The sequence below is a fragment of the Hippopotamus amphibius genome, chromosome 6 (assembly GCF_030028045.1).
Source record: "Hippopotamus amphibius kiboko isolate mHipAmp2 chromosome 6, mHipAmp2.hap2, whole genome shotgun sequence".
Classification (NCBI taxonomy): Eukaryota; Metazoa; Chordata; class Mammalia; order Artiodactyla; family Hippopotamidae; genus Hippopotamus; species Hippopotamus amphibius.
Genome location: NC_080191.1, coordinates 171,704,181 through 171,725,987, shown reverse-complemented (window position 1 = coordinate 171,725,987; position 21,807 = coordinate 171,704,181). Strand labels below are relative to the sequence as shown.

At 50.3% G+C, this 21,807-nt stretch overlaps 1 protein-coding gene across 1 annotated transcript in view; it reads right to left on the bottom strand.

Annotated features, from left to right (window-relative positions):
* The window catches only part of SLC12A8 (solute carrier family 12 member 8), a 121,855-nt gene that overhangs the window by 32,733 nt on the left and 67,315 nt on the right, over positions 1-21,807 (bottom strand). Inside the window, exons 7-9 of the mRNA XM_057737828.1 lie at positions 9,957-10,044; positions 8,249-8,336; positions 596-742 (exon numbers count right to left, since the gene is read on the bottom strand). Of these exons, the coding sequence (XP_057593811.1) occupies positions 596-742; positions 8,249-8,336; positions 9,957-10,044 (323 nt within the window). The remainder of the gene's footprint in view (positions 1-595; positions 743-8,248; positions 8,337-9,956; positions 10,045-21,807) is intronic.

Below are 21,807 nucleotides of genomic sequence, written 5' to 3'. Positions count from 1 at the left end.
GACGCGTTGGTGGTATAGTGGTTAGCACAGCTGCCTTCCAAGGGAGTGGGGAGGACCCCTCTGTTTCTTTCTCTTGTCACCCCCTGGGCTTTAGGAATCTCTCGTCTGGTTGTTCCACGACTCAGGCAAGCTGCGTCAGTGAGGGTTTAGGCCGTGATGATGAACATGGAGCCCAGAGACCAGAGGTGCGAGACATGATCATCAAGCAGCCCCAAAGGGAAGGTGAACCTCCGGGAACAGAGCTGCAAGGACCAGCGCCCCTCCTCACCAAGAGATTTTTCCCTCTATGCTAAACATGGAGGATCCGGAATCTGTTTTTGTTAAAGGCTGTGGCGCTCCCTGTCCCGGCTGCGCAGGGTCCACGGTGCTACTTGTGGTTAGCTAACCCAGTGCTAAAGGGCCCTGGGTGGTTGTGACATTGACAGACACTTTGTCCAATGGCCCCAGACTGAAGCAGCCAGAGCACAGAGGTGCATTCCTGTTTCTCTCCACCAGAACCAGACCAGCAGCTCTTATCAGAAAGACTTAAGCAATTCATTGGCCAACAATCAGGTTAGTGGCAAAATGTACATTTCTCAAAGAAAAGGTCACTCACCCCTTGCCCCAGGCAGGCCAGAGCAGGAATCACTTTCTCCTGGGCAATGCACTGCAGGATCCGGGGGGCTCCATAGAGGCCACCCATGCAGGAGGCCAGGGACGAGACGTATAAGCCCAAAAGGAACAGGAAGCCCACTAGGGACACCTACATGAGGAAGCAGTCTCATTATCCAGCGTCTGAACCTGCTCGTGCTCCTTCTGGTACCCACCCATACCCCATCTGACCACAGATCCTCTAGATTCAACATCGCGGATATATTTCCAGGACCCCAGCCCGACCCCGCTTCCTCGGCACTGCCACCATTTCAGTTTGACCCACCATTACTTCTTGTATGGACTACACAGAGGTTATCAAATTGTGCATCAGATTCATCCGCAGTGCTTGTTTATTTTGTATTTTGTTTTTTAATGTATTTATTTTTATTGGTTGCGTTGGCTCTTTGTTGCTGCGTGCAGGCTTTCTCTAGTTGCAGCTAGCGGGGGCTGCTCTTCATTGTCCTGTGTGGGCTTCTCATTGCGGTGGCTCCTCTTGTGGCAGAGCACGGGCTCTAGGCTCAGTGGTTGTGGCGCTCCGGCTTAGTTGCTCGGCAGCATGTGGGATCTTCCCGGACCAGGGCTCGAACCCGAACCCCTGCATTGGCAGGCGGATTCTTAACCACTGCGCCACCTACAAAGTCCCCGCAGTGCTTGTTAAAATACAGATTTCTGGGCCCTACCTCAGAAATTTGTAGATAGTGGGACTTCCTAGGTGGCGCAGTGGTTAAGAATCTGCCTGCCAATGCAGGGGACATGGGATTGAGCCCTGCCCCGGGAAGATCCCACATACCGCGGAGCAACTAAGTCCGTGCACCGCAACTACTGAGTGTGTACTCTAGAGCCCATGAGCCACAACTATTGAGCCCGTGTGCCGCAACTACTGAAGCCCATGCACCTAGAGTCCGTGCTCCACAACAAGAGAAGCCACGGCAATGAGGAGCCCGTGCATCACAACGAAGAGTAGCCCCCACTCACCGCAACTAGAGAAAGCCCGTGTGCGGCAACAAAGACCCAACACAGCCGATAAATTAAGTAATTAATTAATTTTTAAAAATCTGTAGGTAGGGGTAGGGCCCCAAATCTGGATTTCTAGCAAGTGCCCAGGTGATGCTGATGAAGATGGTCTGGGGACTATCCTTTGAGAACCACCACCACCAGCAATGCTAAGTCCCAGGCCTCTGCCAGGGTGACTTAACGCCCATGACAGCACCAACGGCTCTCCACCGCCCTGGCACACCTGGACCGTCCCGGTCTGTGGCTCTTCCAGCCCCACACCCTGCACACTCAGAGTCTATCAGCGTGATTTCTCGGCCTGCTGGAACCCTCTGTCCACACCCCTAATCTACGCATTGTCTGTCTCTCAGACTCCCAGCTGTGCGTCAAGACCCAGCACAACCCTCCCCTCCTCCGTGAGGCCACCCGCAGCCCCGGTTCCAGGTGTGACTGGTGCTCCTCGGGCTCCGCTGCAGCTTCGTGTCAGGCTGGGGAGCACGGGGCACACCATCGCCTCCGCCAGCTTCATCTCTGCGGGGCTCCCATCTGGTTCATCCTGGTCCACTTGGTGCCAACACAGAGACAGAAGCACTGAATCAGGGAATGAGACCCACGGCCCACGTGGCCCACAGGCACCGACAGAGAGGGCACGAGAGGGCAGGGTTGTTCTGCTTGGTGCCACGTTGCAGAGGCCCGTGCTGCTGGCCGTGCAGCTCTGTGCCCCACGGTCCACCACGAATCCACCTCCCACTCCTGAGCTGGGCCTCATCCGCACCCACAGGAACGTCTCTCTCTTTTCTTGAATACCTGAGCTGCCTTTTCCTTTCTAATGCTTTACTTTAGGCAAATGGCCTGAACTGCGTATTCTAAGTGCTCATTTGTCCAACTATTACAGCTGGGTTAGATTTCATTTTCAGTTTTGTCACTTACACCCTTCTCCATGGAGGCTCTCCTCATCCCAGCTTTCACGTCCTTGCCTTAGCAATGCACTGGATCAGTGGCATCAAGCTATACTAAACACCGGCTACACCTCTTTCCTAGCCCACAAGTTATCACCAGAAACCTGCATCGCCCTGGATTCCTGACTGGAAATATTTTTTAAGAGTATATTTGTAGAATACCGGAGGGTCACAGGATCGTCGGGAGGCTGAGAGGTCCGGCTGCGGGAAAGGCAAGACCCAAGGCTGGAGGCGCACTTCCATTCCCAGACAGGAGCCGTCTGACCGAGATGTGACCAGCGCCCACTGCCCTGAAGCTGAGTTCTCCCCGTCTCTTTATCTTTGCCTCATGTGTTACCTCGGGAGCACCTGACGGGCCCAGCCGACATCGCGTGCCCTACACGCGCCACAAAGGGACAGGCAAGTGAGCGTCTGGTCCTTTGTTCCTATAATGTTAAATGGGGCTCACTCCCTTCAAGACCTTACATGGGGGAATTACCCCCAAATGGTCAGGGAGGAAGAGGTTTCATGGACAAGACTAAGGTCCCCTACCAAGCCTGCATTTCCCTTAATTCAGGGTGGCTGCCTTCTCCCTACATGTATGACCTCATCTTTACCCCCAGTGGATCTTCCCTCTCTTCTTCAGGGTCATGGGTGTCTACGTGCATCCCACTCCCACCCTCCTTACTGCTGTATTACGAGAAGAAGCTAATGTCACCTCACGTCTCCCTCACCTCACGTGCATGCTCTGATGGCACGTCACCTCCTGCCCCGAGGGACGGTCAGTGACCCTCACCTGCCCCAGGAGCTCCTGAGGCCCACGCCTCCTGCCCCACCCCCGCCCGAGTCCGGCAGCGTCACAGCTTCATGGTGCTTCATGCCCTGGATGGCTTACAAAATTCTTAGATAAACTAGTGCCAGTATCAACCCCTGATCCATCCTGAGATGCAATCATTCATCTACAACCTTTGTTTCAGTCTTCTCTGTCTGTTGACTTTTTTTTTTTTAATGGACTCTGTGATGAAATTTTATCAAAAGCTCTTTGAAAATCTGACCCAGTAGTTCTCCACTCTGGCTACACACGAGTCACCCCAGAAGTTCTGCTTTAATCAGAACAGAGCGGGCCACAGACATGGTTGATTTTTCAAAAGGCCTCCAGTGATTCTAACGTGAAGTCAGGGTGAAAACCACTAGGTGTGGTACACTGTCTTCACTGCATCCTCCCCTCAGAGAATTCTCTAGCACAGGCAGGCATGGTATATCCTTGCAGAAATTTTACTGCTTCTCATCCAAAAGGTTATATACATTTGAGTTAAAAAAAAAATCTTTCTCATTTACAGCCGGCCCATTTACAGTGGACGTAAGTGGGAAGGAGACTGCCCAGGCTGGAGTCCTTTAGTGATGGAACTGACCAGAGGAAGTCTCTGGCAACAGGAGGTTGTGATACAGTGACCTCCATCCTGGCCAGCCTTCCCACAAACACTCCCTGGGACCCCTGCAGAGCCCTGAGGCTGAGGGCCAGAGGGACAACTGTCCAGGTGTAGTGACTTATATCCAGTTTGTCAACTGTGTTTAGAATGGCCTGTTCACTGGCCACTCTTTTAATATAAAACTGTTATTCAATTTTCGGAAAAATAAATGAAATGTTGGTCCTCGTGGTTGGATATATTATAACAACTCCATTCTCTCTCTCTCCCACCTTAGTCGTGCCCTTTCCTTTCTCTTATCCATCCACCCATGTAGGGAGCATATACTGAGGACCACACAGACACCTGGCACAGGGCAAGGCTTTACAGGTACAACAGTAGACTCCACAGCTTTGCTCCCAGCCTTCCAGAATTTCATCGTTTTCTCTATTTATATGGGGCTGTAAACTTGTTAACTATGCCAGTGGAAGTGGAAGTGAGAATTTATTTGGCCAGATATGTGTCAACAGTTCTTTAGGAAAAAGCAAATGCGCCCTTCTGGCATCCACCTGTGTGAGGCATCACAAAAAGCTGTCTTTCTAAAATATTATCTGGGGTGTGAACTACCCTAATTTCTTTCTTCGTAACTACTGATGGAAATCAGGACCTCGCCTCCCTGCTCCGGGTACGTGATCTCAGCGCCCACTGGAGCTCCAGGCATTGCGAGGGCCCACCAACCCACCCGCTGCTCCCTCCTCTCGAAGGGCTGGGCTTAACGTCATTTCCAAGGTGCTCGTTCTGTCTCGTGCACCTCCTGTGGCCCCTCGACCTTACTGAGGAGTACATCCTGACAGCTTCACAATCCCAAGTAGGGGACCATGGCGATGCCTCAGCAGTTCCCTCGTTCTGCAGACGTCAGTTTTCTGATACTGTCCTCGTTCCATGCGTTGACCGACATCCCAACTTCCAGTCACGCTTCCTCTCTCACTGGATAGCCACTTTCCATGAGGAAACAAAGTTGGGTTCGCTTCCTGAGAGGCAGCGCCGAGACCACCATGGAGAGCAGAGGACAGGCGGGGGGGCTGCGTGGCGGACGCGGGGCCGGGCTCCCCCCCCCAGCCACGAGCCCTGCCTCGCCCCGACTTCCCACGCTCCGCTCATGCACGTGGGAAACCGAGACTGTCAAACCCAAACGTGAGGAGAGCTGTTCCTGTGCGATACCCCATTTTTCACAAACATGCTTTGAGGATACTGTTCCTACTTACTCTGTTCTTAGTTTGCTCGTTAGCAAGCCCCAGGTTCCTAAAATACTTGGTCTTTTTGATGCGCACTAAACATTTTTTTCTTGGGCTGCATACATGTGTATTATGAAGCAATGATTCAGTCTATTTAATGTTACCCCTACGAACACCTGCTCTTTATACAATTCATTTTTCTATAACCAAATAATATTGGCGTTGACACTTTGGGGCTTTTCCTATTCAGTTAAACATGTGGCTTCATAGGAAAAAAATGTCCCCACCCCAAAATGTGCCCTATCTGTAAAGATATCCCCATAAGGAGTGTGTAGGGGAGTCAAGATGTAATAGGCACCAACTATGCGCCAGGTATCATGCTTGACACAGATCACCTCGGCGTCACGGCAGCGTCCTCCAGGCTGTTTAGAAAGTGTGACATTACTGAGACTGACACCCAGCAGCCAGGAAAAAGTGCCTCTGGGGTAGGGGTATAAAGTGAAAAGAAACTTCTGAAAGAAACCATGGGCTGGGAAGCCAAACAATTAGAAACAGACCAGAGAAGCTGCAGGAAGCCCAGAAAGAAACAGATGAACTGACCAGCTGCAGGTCAGTGGAAAGAAATGCAGGGCAGCCGGCAGCCCCTGAAGATAATTGTTCTGGCAGAAAACGCCCAAGAGAAAGAGAGGGACGTGCTCAGAGGAGCTGCCTAAGGAGGAGCGCCAAGGGGCGGATGCTGGAGGTCCGTGCCCAAGCCAGACCCTCAGGCCACACAGACCAGACAGAAGAAGCTGTGTTTCCTCGGGGCCCAGGAGAGCTTAGAGATGGGCCGACTCAGAACCCAGGCCACAGCTAAGCCGTGAGGGCGAGAGGGACCGTTTATTAAAACCACATCAGGGTGGCAGGTTGTGTCAAGGCACCACGTAAGGAGACCATGCCTGTAGCTGCCAGCCTCTCACGCCACACCCTCCCATTCTTCAGGTGCCGTGAGTACAACTGTCTGTAGCCCAACTTACTGCCTAAGTATAGTCCCTGCTACTGCAGCGCAGTCGGTCCCAAGCAGGGACGCTGAAGGGCCAGAAAGGAGCAAAGCCGGAGTTCATGGCTTTGGGGAGAAAATCTCACGTGGTCCCCTTTGTAGGGGGACAACAGGTGGGGGGGTCGTACCAGGGCACTGCTACTGTGGAGCTGCCCTGGTGGGTTCCGTCCCTGTCCCCTCACTTGCTCCTAACGATCAAGAACGCTCCTTTTTCTTTCTTTCACAGGCTTTACAACAGCCCATTCCGGAAACAGCCTCTTGTCCTCTCCAAAAACCAACTCTCCAGCCCTCCCCTGGTGTGCGCAGTGACACTCCCGCATGCTATCGCCAGGCAGGGTTTAGCAGGTGCCCCCAACCGGAGAAGGGCTTGCCTGCCTAGCTGTTTCACTGTCCGGGACAGGGGGCATTTCAAACAAGCCACCCCCACCCCTCCAATCACGAGTCTCTTATTAGTGGTGGAATTTCCACCCCCAAATTCTCCCCTGCGCTGCCCGTGGAGATGGTCTCACTCTCTGGCTGCCGTGGCCTTCCTAGGACACAGGCTGCCCGCCCTCCCACACGCACATTCTCAGCTTCCCTGCCAGGCAGGAGAAGGCGCGGAGAGAGGGGCCCCCGCCCAGGGGCTCACTGCCTCCTTTCCTCCGGATCAGAGTCTCTGGTGGTTGAAAGGGCCTCCGTGGGGGAATCCACGAGGAAGAACCGGCCCGAGAAGGGGCAGAGCCAGCTGGCCACTGGCACAGTGCCGATCGCAGCAGGGAGCTCACTTGGTCCAAGGCCCAGCTGCTCCCAGAGGCCTTTAATCCCGGCAACGTGGCCAAGCTTTTCATTCCAGTTACAGAAGAGGCCCCGGGAGACGGCAGCGAGCACCGAGGTACAAATGAGGACACTGACTCCTTCCCTGAGAGTAAACCTTGCTCGCCTGGGGGGACCTGAGACCTTGGGCCCTGGGAGGTCGACGTCAGCACCCACTACTTGAACGGCTCCCCCTTTCAAAGCCTGCTTATACGTTGAGGCCAAGACCCGCCCTCCCACCTCTGAAAACAAGCATCACCTTGACACGTCTACATGCCTGAAAAAGAAACGTGCGCCGATGTGAAAACCAAGCCCCAACACACCTCTACAAGGCAAGTTCCAAGTTCCTGCCCTAGGCTGCCCCCAGCAGTGCCCCTCCATGTACCTGCAAGGCTGCTTTGCAACGCTCACACCAGAGAAAGGGGTACTTTCTGCTACATATGAGCAGTGATACTCAGGAGTTAACGGAGTAAGAACACCTCCCTACCCTAGCGCATTTCCCTGATAAATGGCAGGAATCTCAGGGCCCACCTTTCCCCGAGGGAACGGAAGGGAAGATAGGAGTTTTGGGGGATTTCCAGCAACATGTCTGGAAGTCCTATTCTCTTGGGGTCTAGAGATGGCAAGTGAGGGTCCTTGACTGTCACCCGACCTCCAGCCTGTTAAGGGGCAGCTGTGGAACACGGGGAATTCGCTGATCTGTGGGCGGGCTGTCGGGCTCAGGAAACGAAGTCGCTGCAGCCAGGTCCACCCGGGGCCACCAGCCCTGCCTCCCACCGCCCTCCACCTTGGCGCTGGGTTTCCTCCAGCGGTCTCCACCTTCCCACCCTCTTTCCCATCCATCAGCCCCCTCCTTCTTACGCATTTCGTGGTGGAAGAAGAGGCTATTGGCAGAAAGGAAGGGCTATTGCAGCTGGGGGTTTGGTGTGACCAGATTGTTTCTGCCCTGATTGTCCACGTGAAGGGATGCTTGCGTCCCTGTTATTTAGCACCTGCACGCATGGGCCTTTTCAGGTGTTGTTACCTGGGTCTAGGGAGCCACACGAAGGACCTGTACTTTTCCCATGGTTTTGGCCCCCGAACTTCAGTCCTGGGCCCGAGACTGCAGCCCCGGGCCCCCAGGCAGGGCTGCCGGGGGAGGCGGCCGTTGCTGCTCAGAGCCAGTCGATGACCCACAGCCTGAGCCCGCTGGGCAGTGCGGCGCGCACCCACCTTCTCCGCGATCAGGAAGTCACGGCGAAGGGCCTCCCGGGTGCAGACGGCGCCGAGCAGGAAGACGAAGACGACGTACAGAAACCACCTGCAAGAAACCCAAGAGCAGAGCAGAGCTGCCACCTGACCTCGCCCTACCTCATCCCAACCCACCCCGCTCAGCCGAAGGGTTCCCAAGGGGACCTGTCCCAAAGGACAGAGAAAGGCCCATCATGAAGCCTCCCAGCTCCTCTGGGGGGCACTTCCAGTACTCTTTCTCCTCGAGTGTATTTCATATATATTTCATATATATATATTTCATTATATATTACATATGACATGTTTTATATATATATATGTAAATGTAGCATTGTTTTGCCTCTTTCTTGCATTACAGAGGGAAACACACAGAGGTTGTCGGGGGCGGGAAGCAGCCCAGCTGGTCTCTCGGTGGCCAGGACGCCGGCCAGGGTTGACGGGCAGCCCTGCGCTCCATCCTCCTGCAGCAGAACACGCCGATGATCTCTCAGGCCTCAGAGCCCTGCTGTTCCCTGGCCCCCAGGTGACAGAGGGCCAAGCCGAGTGTCAAAGGCCAGCAGTGACCTGGCTCTGCCTTCAGAAGCCCTGTGACCTCCATCAAGTCACATGATCCCTGCGGCCTCATCCCCATCTGGACAGTGGGAGGGTGGGCCAAAGGCTCCTCCCAGGACCTCCCAGCTGTGACCAAAAACGTGACAGGGCTCTTTCTTTCCCTTCCTTCCTGACACCCAGCCTTCTCTCTGTTGGCCTCATTTTCTTCCCAACAAGATCACCTTTTTTAGCACAAAATAGACAGGTGCTGTGTACCTGGCTAGGAGCAACACTGCCATTACAACAAGCTAAAAGCAAACTGAGCATTGGTGAAATAGATACAACAATATTTTTTAAGCATCACAGTTCAAATAATACAGGCACTTTAACCCTCTTGGGCCCTTGTGTCTGGGATCTCACTACCTTTCATGCCTACCCAGTGAAGGCAAAGGAGCGTCTTCCCGCGGTACGGAAAGGAAACAGAAGATTCCAGAAGGTCAGACACAGACCCAAGGCACCCGGCCTGCGCACGTGGGTGGCACCGTGCAGACTCACACGGGGAAGCCTGCCAGCCTTGGGGCGGTGCCGGGGGGGACGCGGGGGGAGGGGGAGGCAGCCTCTGAGGTCCTGCCACGTGCGGTTTCCCACAGCCGCTCCGCACCCTGCAGGGCACACGTGTTCTCATGACCCCCATCTTACAGGGAAGGAAAGGGAGGCTCCGAAAGTGAAGTACATCGCCTCCCGGCCACAGCCAGTCAGCTGTGGGCTGGGATGCAAATCCCGGTCTGTCTGATTACAAAATGCTTCCTCTCTGTATTCCCTTCAATGATCCTGGAAACTCAATGGTTACAAAATGCCCAAGTTCAAAGTGGGGGTGGGGGAGGGGGAGCGGCAGGAGTCAGAGGAGAAAGGAGAGAAAGGATTCCACCTTCCTTAAAGATCTTCCTCCTGGCCGCTTTCCCAGGCAGGGGGTAGGAAAGCGCAATCGGCTGAACCCACCAGACGTGAATTTTCCAGCTGGCTGAGTGTTAAAAGGAGGACTGGAATATAGAATAGATTGGTCACAGCCGGGGCGCCCGCAGAACAAAAGGAGCAATCCCTTCTTTCGCCCGGGGTTTTCTCTCCCTCTCTCCGGCTGATCGCCAAGAAGGGAACTTACGAGATGCCAACAGCTGCCAGGGAGCCCAGGGGAATGCTGGCAGCGGGCTCCCTGAGGTCGCCCCCCATGTTGAAGCCGGCCATGACTCCTGAAAGACACCCAGACGGGAGAGGAGGGTAAGCCACACACGCCAGGAACCACCTTCCCCTCCTCGGGGCCTCTCCTGGAAGGGATCCCAGGGCAAGCCCTCCCATCTGCAGCTCTGCAAACGGCACTTCTCAATCTCCCCTGGCAACTGCGGAGGCATCCTCAAGTCATGAAAGGGACCTTTGTGGGTTGGGTGCGCTCAGGAGGAAAGCCCTACTCAAAAGCATCCTATGGCCCGGTGCAAAGTAACGAGGGCCAGGGAGGCACGTGACAGGCCACACAAAGGTCTCAAGGCCACATGCTGAGCTCTGAGCTCCGCCTTCCAGCCGGACAACACCCAGGAGAGGCTCAGCCTTAGCCAAGTGCCCACCACCGCCTCTCAGCAGAGCTCCTTTCCCCTGCTGCCCACAGGCTACACTGGGTTCAGCGATCCTGGGGCCAGTTCTCATCCAGTATTCAGAGCCAGTGACCACGTTCAGAGCTCCTGAGCCGCCAAAGGGCTCTAAACAAGCTGCGAAGACGCATCCTGATGCTGCCAGCATTGACGGGAAGCCCCTCTTCCTCGTGGCCTCTGCTCCTCACGACACTCACGGGAAGCAGTGAGTCCTGGTGAGGAGGGGCGGCACAGTGCGGGATGGGGAGGACGTCGCCTCGGTCCAAGCACACACACACACGCAGGAAACCGACAAGGCAAGGTGTTCTGAACATCACATGTGGGTCCAGGCCACACGTGCTCCACAAGCCCACAGGAGTGCGTGCATCTGGATGTGGCCTTGAAGGAAGATTTGCACAAGCTTAGGGAGAGAAATGGGTCTAACCCCATCACTACAAGTTTATGAACCCTTGGACAGGGCCTGTGCTAAGTGCTTTTCATGCATTTTTTTAATCTTGTTTAATCCTCACAACAACCACATCAGAAAAGTAGAATTATTTCTCCCATTTTATAGAAAACGAAACTAGTACTCAAAGAAGTTAATTACAATAGCCTAAGGTCACACACTTAGTAAGTGGCAAAGCTGAGATGCAACCCTGGTCTGTGTGATTCAGAAAATTGTACTCTTGACGCCCCCACAATGACACTCGAGGGAACTCAAGCGCAGTGGAGTGAAGTGAAAGTCTGGGGCCAGAAAGTTAAAGTGGAGCTATTTCAAAGAGTACCGTGAATGCTGGACCAAGGCAGGGACTTGCATAAACTTTAATCCAGCAATTCCACTGCTGGGATTGTATTCTAAGTAAACAGTCAAGGATATGAGTAAAGACTTATCCAAAAGTGTTTATAAATGCTTGTTTGTAATAATAAAAATTATAAACAGCCTAATGTCTAAGAATGGTGATGACACATCTTTCAATAAATACCAGGTCTCCATTATTGTCAGGGGTATTCTGTGACACGAAACGAGATTTCAAAGCTATCGTTTTGATTTCAGAGGCATATTCCAAAGCAGGGCATGTGGTATGACCTTATTGTTATAAAAGGAAAAAAACAGATAAATAGATGTGCAGAAAAATGAAAAAGGAACTAGCACATGTTTCAAAATGTTGATGTTACTTCTGGGTGATGGGAGAACATCACTTTTTATTTTACTGTTTATCTCTGCTTCCTCAGTTTCCTGTAGCGATCACTTTGAAACAAGGGCAAAGTACTTCTTAAAGGTCTTTTTGTTTAAAATGCATGTTAGGCACATTTTCTTTCTTCTCGTCCCCTCCCTCCCAAGATCCTAGTAAAAGGGTAGTTAAGGGGGACATGGATACATGCCTAGAAGCACACAGGAGTAGGAGGGGGAGCCTTATGTAGATGAAAAGTTTCTGCAAATGTCTGGAACATAGAAAATGGAGAAAATGGTACTGAGTAAAAGGGAAGGAAAAGAAAGCCTTGGAATGCTTCTCTAGAGGATCTAAGTAAACTGCCTGAGGAAAACCAGGGCCACGTGTGTGGATGTTCACAGCCCGAATGAAGCCCTCCTCGAGCGTCAGCCATACCCACAGATGTGCTGCAGGCAGCCCTCCCATGAAGGGAGAGCCCCGTCAGGGAGACAGACCCACACACACTGCGGCGGGGAGCCACGCCCGCAACCAAAGATCACCAAGCGTGTAACAAAGGCCAGCAACAAGTACATAAATACACGCATGATAAAAACAGAACAACCTGGGCTGGAACAAACATGCAAATCAGGACACAGAAGAGAATTCTGAAGAAAACACTCATTAGTAGCCCCAGACACATCCAAGAAGAATATTCTACCTATAAAGCAAGATGCTATGAAAAACAAAAAGTAATCTAAGAAATAACTTCTGGAAATTAAAAACATGATCACTAAAACTAAATATGCAGTGGAAGATCTAGAAGATAAAGTTAAATAAATGTCCCAGAATTCAGAATGGAAAGATAAAGGGGTAGAAGGTTTGAGCAAAAACAGGAGAAACTGCAGAGTCACAACATCCAACTAACAGGAGGTGCAGAGAGAGAGAGAGAACTGAGAAAATAAAGGAAAGAACCAGGTAAACAGTGGACATAAATGTGTTCAAACTGAGGAAGACACAAGTCTCTAGGTTGAAATATCCCATAAAGTCAACAACAACAACAAGTCCACACCTAAGTGCATCACTGTGCAACTTCAGGAGAAATCCTAAATATTCCCAAAGACAAAAACTGAACACTTACAAAGGAACAAAAATCAGACTGGCATCAGGCTTCTCCTCAGCAACTGCAAATGCTAGAAAACAACACAGCACTGATTTTTAAATTCTGAGGAAAAGCTATCTTGAAACTAGAGTTTCAGCCAGATTACCAGTTAAGTGAAAGTAAAGTTAAGCTAACAAGGGCTCAGAAAACTTACCTCCCACATGTGGTTTCTGAGGAAGATACTAAAGCAAGTACTCCAGCAAAATGAGGATATAAACCATGAAGGAGAAAAGCACAAGATTCAGAAAGCAGCGGTAATAACTCAGGAATTAATAAAGCCCCAGAATAGCAGTTGTGCAGCACAGAAACCAGTGACTGAAGCAGAAGAATGGAGGCCCCAATAGGGATGCCTCTAGATAGGAACTGGACTCAACACAGTGGACAGTATGAATTATTTTAAGAATATGCTGACTGCATATTTTGACAACAAAAAAGCTTCTTGAAACTCTAGGAAAAGTGAACAAGAAAGTCAACATCTAAATATGAAGCAGGGCTTCCTAGGTGGCACAGTGGTTGAGAATCTGCCTGCCACCGCAGGGGACACGGGTTTGATCCCTGCTCCAGGAAGATCCCACATGCCGCGGAGCAACCAAGCCCGTGCACCACAACTACTGAGCCTGTGCTTTAGAGCCCGTGAGCCACAACTATTGAGCCCATGTGCTGCAACTACTGAAGCCCACGTGCCTAGAGCCTGTGCTCCACGACAATGAGGAGCCCACGCACCACAACGAAGACTAGCCCACACTCACCGCAACTAAAAAGAAAGCCTGCGCACAGCAAAAAAGACCCAACACAGCCAATAAAATAAATAAATAAAGTAAAATAAATAAATAAATAAATATGAAGCAAACTAAAATATGACATGATTTTAAACAATAAAAAATTTTTTTTAATTAACCCATTTGGCCATGATATTAGGAACATCCCCCCCAAATGACACAAGGACCACATCAGAATCACAGTGAAGGAGATGGAATTCTAGCCCACCACTTAGCTCTTCAGGGAACAACCACACAGTCATAGCAGTATATATGCTTATTGCCTTTCAGCTTCTAAGACGGACCTACAGACACAGCACAGAGGATTTAACTATAGCTACAAAGCAGAATACAAATATTATCTACCTTGATGAAGTAAAAGTAAAGCTATCGCTAACAGCTATTTGGAAATGAAAGGAGGGAAGAGAAGTAGAGGGAAGAGAAAAGGCACTTATATTTTTGCTGTCGTAGTGTGAGAAACAAAAGTCCCATGACCTTCACTCAGGACTGGCTTGAATGTCACGAGTTTCAATTAGTTTAATAAGAAAACCTAAAAGGGGAGTTAGCCATTAAATTTGTTAGGTCAATGAGGAAATGGCTGGCAAATATTTATATACCAGTTGCAAGAAGTTTTAAGCTAATCCTGTAACTTATTCTGTATCTTGTTGTCATAAAGGGAACTAGGTGTCTGCTACGACAAGCAGAGCAATCTCCACAAATCCTGAAGTTGGTCTTTGAAGTTCCAAAGCCTGCTGACTTGTAACCTTAAGACAAAAAAAAATTTTTAGTAGTGTGTGTGTGTGTGTGTGTGTCTGTGTGTGTGTCTGTGTGTGTGTGTGTGTGTGAGTGTGAGAGTAAAACTGTGTCCGTTCACTTCAAGTTGTAAGCTGCTCTAAAACAAATACAAAAGGATTGCTCAGATTCTCTTAAAGTTGGGGTTCCCTTAAGATAACTAAAGCATTCCTTGTAAAACTATTTTACACTTAAAATAAATATGACCCTACGTTAATCATAACACACAACACAGAATATTAACTTCCTACCCCAATAATCAGGAGTGACGGGAGCCGGGCATTGACAACAGAGGGAAGAATATGATTTACATTGTAAAGGCGATCAAAAAAGAACTAAAAATTAAAAATATAACTATCAAAAACTGGGAAGTGGATGGAGGAACATGTACGTAGGCTAAAGCTTCTATATTTCTCAGCATGGAGTCAATAAATTACCTCTGACTTTGATTAATCAGGTTACAGGCATGGTCACGCAGTTAGCTCCCAAAGTGCCACACACGAGTTTAAACGGTTGCCCCCGTGGAGGGGTTCTTTGGGTGGTGGGGGGGTAAGGAGAGACTACTGTTTCATGTTACAAACACCTCTGCACTATTTTTTTTATCACGTGCAGATCTTTTTTGGATCAGAAGAGGAGCGACCAGGACCTGCCTTACTCTGATCAGAGCTCCTGGGACCGTGTCCTGTCACCGAGGCCCCAGGGCTTGCTGCCAGATCTCCATGTTTACCTGATTCCCAGACCCCACCAACTTCACCCACTAACACCACCCCTCTCTGGACCTCCCAAATTCTGACCCTCTGCCAAGGTGCTCACCTGTCACCAGGTTTACTGGTGTCTCACCTGCCTGGCCACATTACTTCCCACCATCTGCGATGACCTCATTCTGCCCCCAAGCCTCTGGCAATTTTAGGCCCATTCATTCAGCTTTGTGAGACTACGTACTGCTATCTATTGCCATTTTAGTACCTCCTATAGTTTGTCATCTCACTCTGTACTCCTTCCTTCACATCATTTACAAAAGTTAAGAAATGTGAGAAATGAGGACCCACGAGAACTCCATTCCTATAGATGCTTCTGTCTAGGAAAGTGATTGATTAATCCTAATGGCTTCCTGCTTCCAAATAGGTTCTGTATTCATAACACACAAACGCCCTTTTCTTCTCCCCCCACAACCCCTTACACAGTCGATGACCCGGCCTTTGACTAGAGGTCCCACCAGCTGGCCTGGAGTGGGGCACGCAGGGATCCTGGTCAGTGGGAGCAGAAACGGCCGACACGGACGCAGGCCACCCTCAGGAATGGGCCAGACCCAGGCTGCCAGGAAGTGGGGTTTTGAGACAAAACAGAGAAGCCAGAAAACAGGTAGTCCACAGTACAGACACAAAACGCCAGGCACGAGGAAATGGCGGCAATTTGCACTCCAGACAGGAAGCCTCAGGTGACACTCCCGTGGGTGTTCCGGGCACACCTTTTGCACCGAACTGCACACTGTGGCTCCCAGAATTTTGCCCTTGCACGACCACACAGTTCTTCAGCAGATGATCTCTAGTTCTGGTGGCCTACAGATGTCTCACTTGCCAGTTAGATCTAGAAAAATATTTTGATTTCATATTTTTTCACCCATGCTTGTCAACCATTATAGAGATTCCCTCGTTTGCTTTCTTTCTGCTCCTGGTGCAATTTAAAAATAGTTATTAATGTTAGAGCTAGATTGGGGGTGGGTGCGTATAGTAGAACAGATACTATTTCCCAGAGAAATTTACAAATATGGCATTAAAAAAAAAGTTTCCACAGAGTGGGGGGGGGGGGGGGGCAGGGAGAAGCTGGGAAAACACTGATTAAACAAGATTAGAGAGATTCTTACTGCTGAACTTACCATATAACATGCTAATTTTCATTGTCCATTTCTAAAAAGAGAAGTGTAGCACACAGTATTTCCCAAAACTTACTTGACATTGAACATTTAAAAAAAAAAAAAGAAACACTTTTTTCATTGTTAGTGTTCTGTGGGCACAGTTTGTAAAACACCGAGTGTCCACTTTGTAATTCCTATTTGATCTTTACACTCTTCTTGGCAGGCTTCCCCAAATTCTTTAAAGTGGCTACTTAGAATCAACGATACTTTTTGTTTTGTTTTGTTTTTATTCTTGGCTGTGTTGGGTCTTCGTTGCTGCACACGGGCTTTCTCTACTTGAGATGAGCGGGGGCTACTCTTCATGGTGGTGCACGGGCTTCTCATTGCGGTGGCTTCTCCTTGCAGAGCACAGGCTCTAGGCATGTGGGCTTCAGCAGCTGTGGCTCGAGGGCTCTAGAGTGCAGGCTCAGTAGTTGTGGTGCACGGGCTTAGCTGCTCTGCGGCATGTGGGATCTTCCCAGAGCAGGGATGGAATCCGTGTCCCCTGCATTGGCAGGCGGATTCTTAACCACTGCGCCGCCAGGGAAGTGCCAGAATTAACAATTCTTAAAGCTGGAAGGTGTCCTAGAGATGACTGACTCCAGCCTTTTATTTTACAGATGGGGAAATTGAGTCCCAAAGAGGGGAAGCGATTTTGCACGTTTTCAAGCTAGTTGCTTGCAGAACCAGAACTCATCTTCAAGTGTCCTGATCTCAAGTCAGCGTTATTTCCTCCACATCATACAGTCTCTCCATTTCTTTGTAACACCCATGCTTTTTGGGGGTTTTTCCTTTTAAGACGGAGTAACTACATGATTAATTTGGGGCTACCTCCCCCACAAGAGTGCTGAACTTAGTTATAATCAGCACTGCGCATCAGTTCACCCACAGGAACTTTCGTCACCAGCTGTGAATCACCAGCCTATCCTGGTCCAGGGCATTTCCCCTCCTCGTTGGTTTTAAACTGCCAGTTCCAGGAAGCAGTTAATTGCTTTACCCCAAACCACGTCCTCACCCTGTATCAGGACGATGATATGGGCTGCACCTTGCTACCACATGACTTAGGAAACAGCTTCCATCATATGGGTAAAGTTTTCTGACTTGGTCTTCCACCCTAGTCCTAAGGCCTTTTAGCAAATCTTCACTGTCTCAGCTTTAACACGTGAGGGTGATGGTACCGGCCATCACTTTACCAGCTTGGGCTGAGGAGGCTAAACCTCCAGCGTCATCCAGACCATCCTGGGCATTGCCGTGATGCTTCTGGTTTGGTTGGGTCGCACCACGTGAACTGGGGGTCTGGGCTCAAACGTCTGTGACAACAGACATAGGTGGCCAGGAGAGGCACTGACCTCTTAAACATCTCTAAAATCTGCTCTTGATTAAAACAACCAGTAGAAATGTCAGTTAACCACTTACCAGCATCTGCCAGGCTGTGGCCACCTTTGTCTCCCGCCCCCTTCCTCAGCCGCGCTGCACGGGGATCAAAGCCTTCGCCGGCTGCCTACTATCACAAGCCCATTCCCATCCTGCTTTCTTTTTTGATCCTAAAAATGAGAATTCGTAAGGAAAAAAAAGAAAAGCCTAACCATTTTTCTAGGATTTTCTGGTTTCTGCTAGGTGGTCATTACAGAACCACTTACTCTCTCTTATGGAACTTCCAAGCTTCCTCCTGGGAGCTTCTTGATCCAAATCTGTGACCTTAGAAACCTTCGATTTTCTCTTTCTATTTAGAGCTTAATTATTTCTCTGCTGCCTATTTTCTTTCTTTTTTAAGTCCATAAATTTATTATTTTTTCTTTTTCATTAAGGTAGAAGATCCGTGCACTAAAGTGACAACCTTATCTGCTGCCTTTGCTGTTGTTTGGAGGCAGTGTCTCTGAGCCTTGGTCTCCTTATCTGCAAGTGGGGATAAGATTCTTTACCTTGCAGGACTGTCGTAACATTAGAAAGAACATTTATAAGGGGTTTAGCACCGCACCTGGCACCTAGTAGGTCTTAAGTAAGTGCCACTCGGGGAAGACAGGCGCTGTTCCTCTCTCAGAACTCCCTTGGGTTCCTGTGGACTCTGGCTGCCTCTCCTCGCCTTCTCCCTGACTTTCAAAACCCCGCTCCTTCTCCACGCCTCGCTGACTGGTTTGTTTATTTAGCTGTTCTGGTAGGACTCTTTCACACCCTCTCCTCTCTATCCTTGGAGGCAGAACTTGTGCGGACTCCATCCTCGCGGTGCCCTAGAGGTGCTGCTGAGCCTGACAGGGTGGAATACTGGCACATTCAAACGCTGGGACTCCAGCAAGATTTGGTGGCTTCTGGGTCAGGGACAAACATGCGTCCTCTCTTCCAGCATCCTCGCCAAAGCACGTGGGGAGCCGTGGGGTCCGCCACTCTCTGTCAGGGGACCTTGGGAAATCACCGCTCTGTGTCTTGTTTCCTCATCTGCAAAATGGACTAATAATAGACCCTATGGAAGGATACAGGGTCGATGGGGCCTAAAACTTCAAAAAAACACAAAATTATGAACATGAAACTAGGATGGGGCTTTCGAAGGCGGTCACACACGCAAGGGACCCTGAAGCCCAGGCCTCACTGGCTTCATGGTAAATCTGCATCTGATAGAAGCAGTGGGGGCAAGGTAAGGTTTAAGTAAAAGACTGTAAAGTGCTGAGCACAGTGCCTGATGTTGTAGGCTATTCTAATAACAACTATTATAGATATTGTAATAATTCTGATAAAATTATACATTAATTCTATAAATGAAATTACAAAAATAAACATGTATAATAATTATAAAGCGTCCTTCTCTTCTCCTGTTCCTGCTCACAAGTCCACTCAGAACGCAGCAGGGCAAGCCCCATCTTCAGGCTGTCCTTACTTGAGGCTCTCTGGTCCTTAAAACAGCACCCTGTTCTGGCCCAGCACGTCCCTGTTCTGTCACCCATAAGACACAGAACTTAGGAGGAGACCAGAGATGCCCTGGGAGCGGAGGAATGTAGGAGGTAGGCTGGGTGTAGAGCATTCCGGAGACAGCCAGCCAGTCCAGGGGGGCCCAGCAGATTCCAGAGCTTCTCAGGGTGTGTGTATATGTGTGGGGTGGGGTGGGGGGGTGGATTCAGGTCCAGGGAGGTCAAAGGCCGTCCCAGAAATAGCAGGGCTCTTGACCACAAAGGTAGCCATGGATGTTCTGGTAAAGGCTGCTGGTTTCCCTGCTACATTTTTATGCTGGGTGTGGTCAACCACAAGAGGCCCTTATCCCTTCCAGTAAGAGTCTGAGATTTGGGGATAAGGCTTACATGACTTCACACAGTGGTATCATTTCCAGTGAATTTCCATTTCCTAGTGCCTCCGTGTATTGTGGCTCCGGATCCCCAGAGTGGCTTGGGGGTGTGTGTGTGTGTGTGTGTGTGTGAGAGAGAGAGAGAGAGAGAGAGAGAGAGAGAGAGAGAGAGAGAGAACCCTATAGAGAAAAATGTTTGTTTTTCAGAAAAAGTTTGGTGATGTGTCTGGGAGAAGGAAAGTGCTTTCAGAAACAAAGCAAATGCAGAGTCTACCCCAAGGCCCCAACCCCAGCCCGCAGCCACCACCACAGGGTGTGGCCGAGTGCTACAAGAAGGAGGACAGAAGACCTTGCTTCATAATCCAGAGGAGCCACCGAAACATAGGCTTCAGCTGCTCTTCCCAGGAAGTCTCCTGCCCTTGAGATAAAATCTCTACAGTAACCTAAATAACAGGTCGCTGGGCAGAGATGAGGATGCAGGGTGGGGGGACTGGAAGTGTTTGTTCTTCCAAACCCCTCTCCCTTCTCCACAGACTGGAGGTTCTCTTGTTCCAGAAGAGAATGGTGTTGGAGGGAGCCCCAGCCATGACTCACTCAGGGCTAATCCTTGGCAAATCCATCACCATGGAAACTGCCAATCATTCATGCTTTTCATAGCTTAAAGGAACCTCTGCCAGGGGAAAGCCAAGTGATACAAACTGCCTGTCCCGCCTGCCGTGTTCACACTGGCGCCCCTGGAAAACAGAGCGTCAGGGAAGGCAGCCCTCCACAGAGGGACGGTGGCCCAACTCTGGTCACTAATTAGCTGGGTGACCTTCCTCAATCCTTCGTAAACTCCTCTGTGCTCCTCCGTTCCCAGCTGGTCAGATAAAGGGTCAGATTGTTAGCAAGTCCAAGCTCCCTCTGCCCGCCACACGACAAGCCGATGAACTGGAGACGAGGTGTTGAGGCAAGGGACACGACTCTACTCGGAGAGCCGGCAGACCGGGGAGATGGCAGACGCGTGTCTCCGAAAAACCATCTTATCGAGGTCTGGATGCCAGTTTGTTTTATAGAATCAGAGGGAGAGGCGGTGAGGAAGTAAAGTGAAAGGGCCATCAGTCTTGCAAAACATCTCCAGGAAGGTGAGGGGATCTGTTAACTTCTGCCACTCACACAGATGGGCAGGGCAGACTGGCTGCCTGTGAGCTGAACAGAAGCACTTTAGTCTAACACTCGGGCAGAGGGGCAGGTTCCCTGAGGCAGGACATCATGTATGACTATAACAGAAGCAGCGAAAAGCAAAGGTTAACGTCAAACAAACAGATCCAACATGGAGTCCAATTCAGCTCTCCCTGTTACAAGATCAGTGATTCCCAACGTGGTCGGGCCGGGGGGCTGGGAGGGACAGTAAAGCACATCCCCTAAGAAGGGGAGTGTTGTGTAAAAGAGATCCGTGTAGATGGCTTGTCCAGTATTATAATTTTACACTTGGAATATTACAAAACAATATTTTCATAATTTAAACCACAGAAAACAAAGAAGCTTGGCTAATATTCCCAGGTAGCAATCTTTCTCAAAAAAAACGACTAAGCACCCCCTCTCTGGTCCAGGGAGGCACTTCAGAATTTCCAGGGTAGTGAGGTTTTTAGTATGATTATTGACGATGACTATGGATTGAAAGATGAAAAGTTGAGAGTCGCTGGACTAGCTGATCTCAAATGTTAGTCCAGCTCAAACTCTGGGCTCCTGTGTGGCATCTTCCAACCTCGAGCCACTGCTAATTCCCTAACGGAGGGAGAAGGACCAGAGGGGAGGCTCGCCACCGCTGCCCCTCTCTCAGACCAGGCATCCCCTCCCTGACAAGATGCAGGGCCTGGAGAGGCAAAGGAGGGAAGCCACGGGAGCAGCACGGAGAGGCCTGGCAGGCTCACAGGCCTGAGGCAACCTCCCGCTGTTCCTGCCTGTCTCCAAGGCCCGCAGCCCTGCCTCAGGTGGGACTGCTAACCTGGCACCTGTAAGCAGAGGTCTCTGACTTGGCATCGGTCAGGCCCAGGGGCACAAACACCCAGGTGGGAAGCCTCTTGACTGTGTGGTGGAGGGGGAGGGAGACAGGGATGAAGATGAGGGTAGGGAGTGGGAGGGGCTGGAAAAAATTTTCTGAGGTTAACTTTTTTAAAATTTCCTCTTTTTTATTTTCCCCTTTCCTTTTCTGTCCATTCAAGAGGAACCTGACCTTTATTTTACTGCCTTAGAGGAAACACATGGTTGCCTGCACACTGTTTTGGGTTCTGTTTCTCAAAGGCCTGGGCCCTTAGGAAATTTCAGAGGTTCGAGGAAGCAGAAAAGAAGCTGCAGAATGACTAGGGAGAGCATGGGGGGACAAA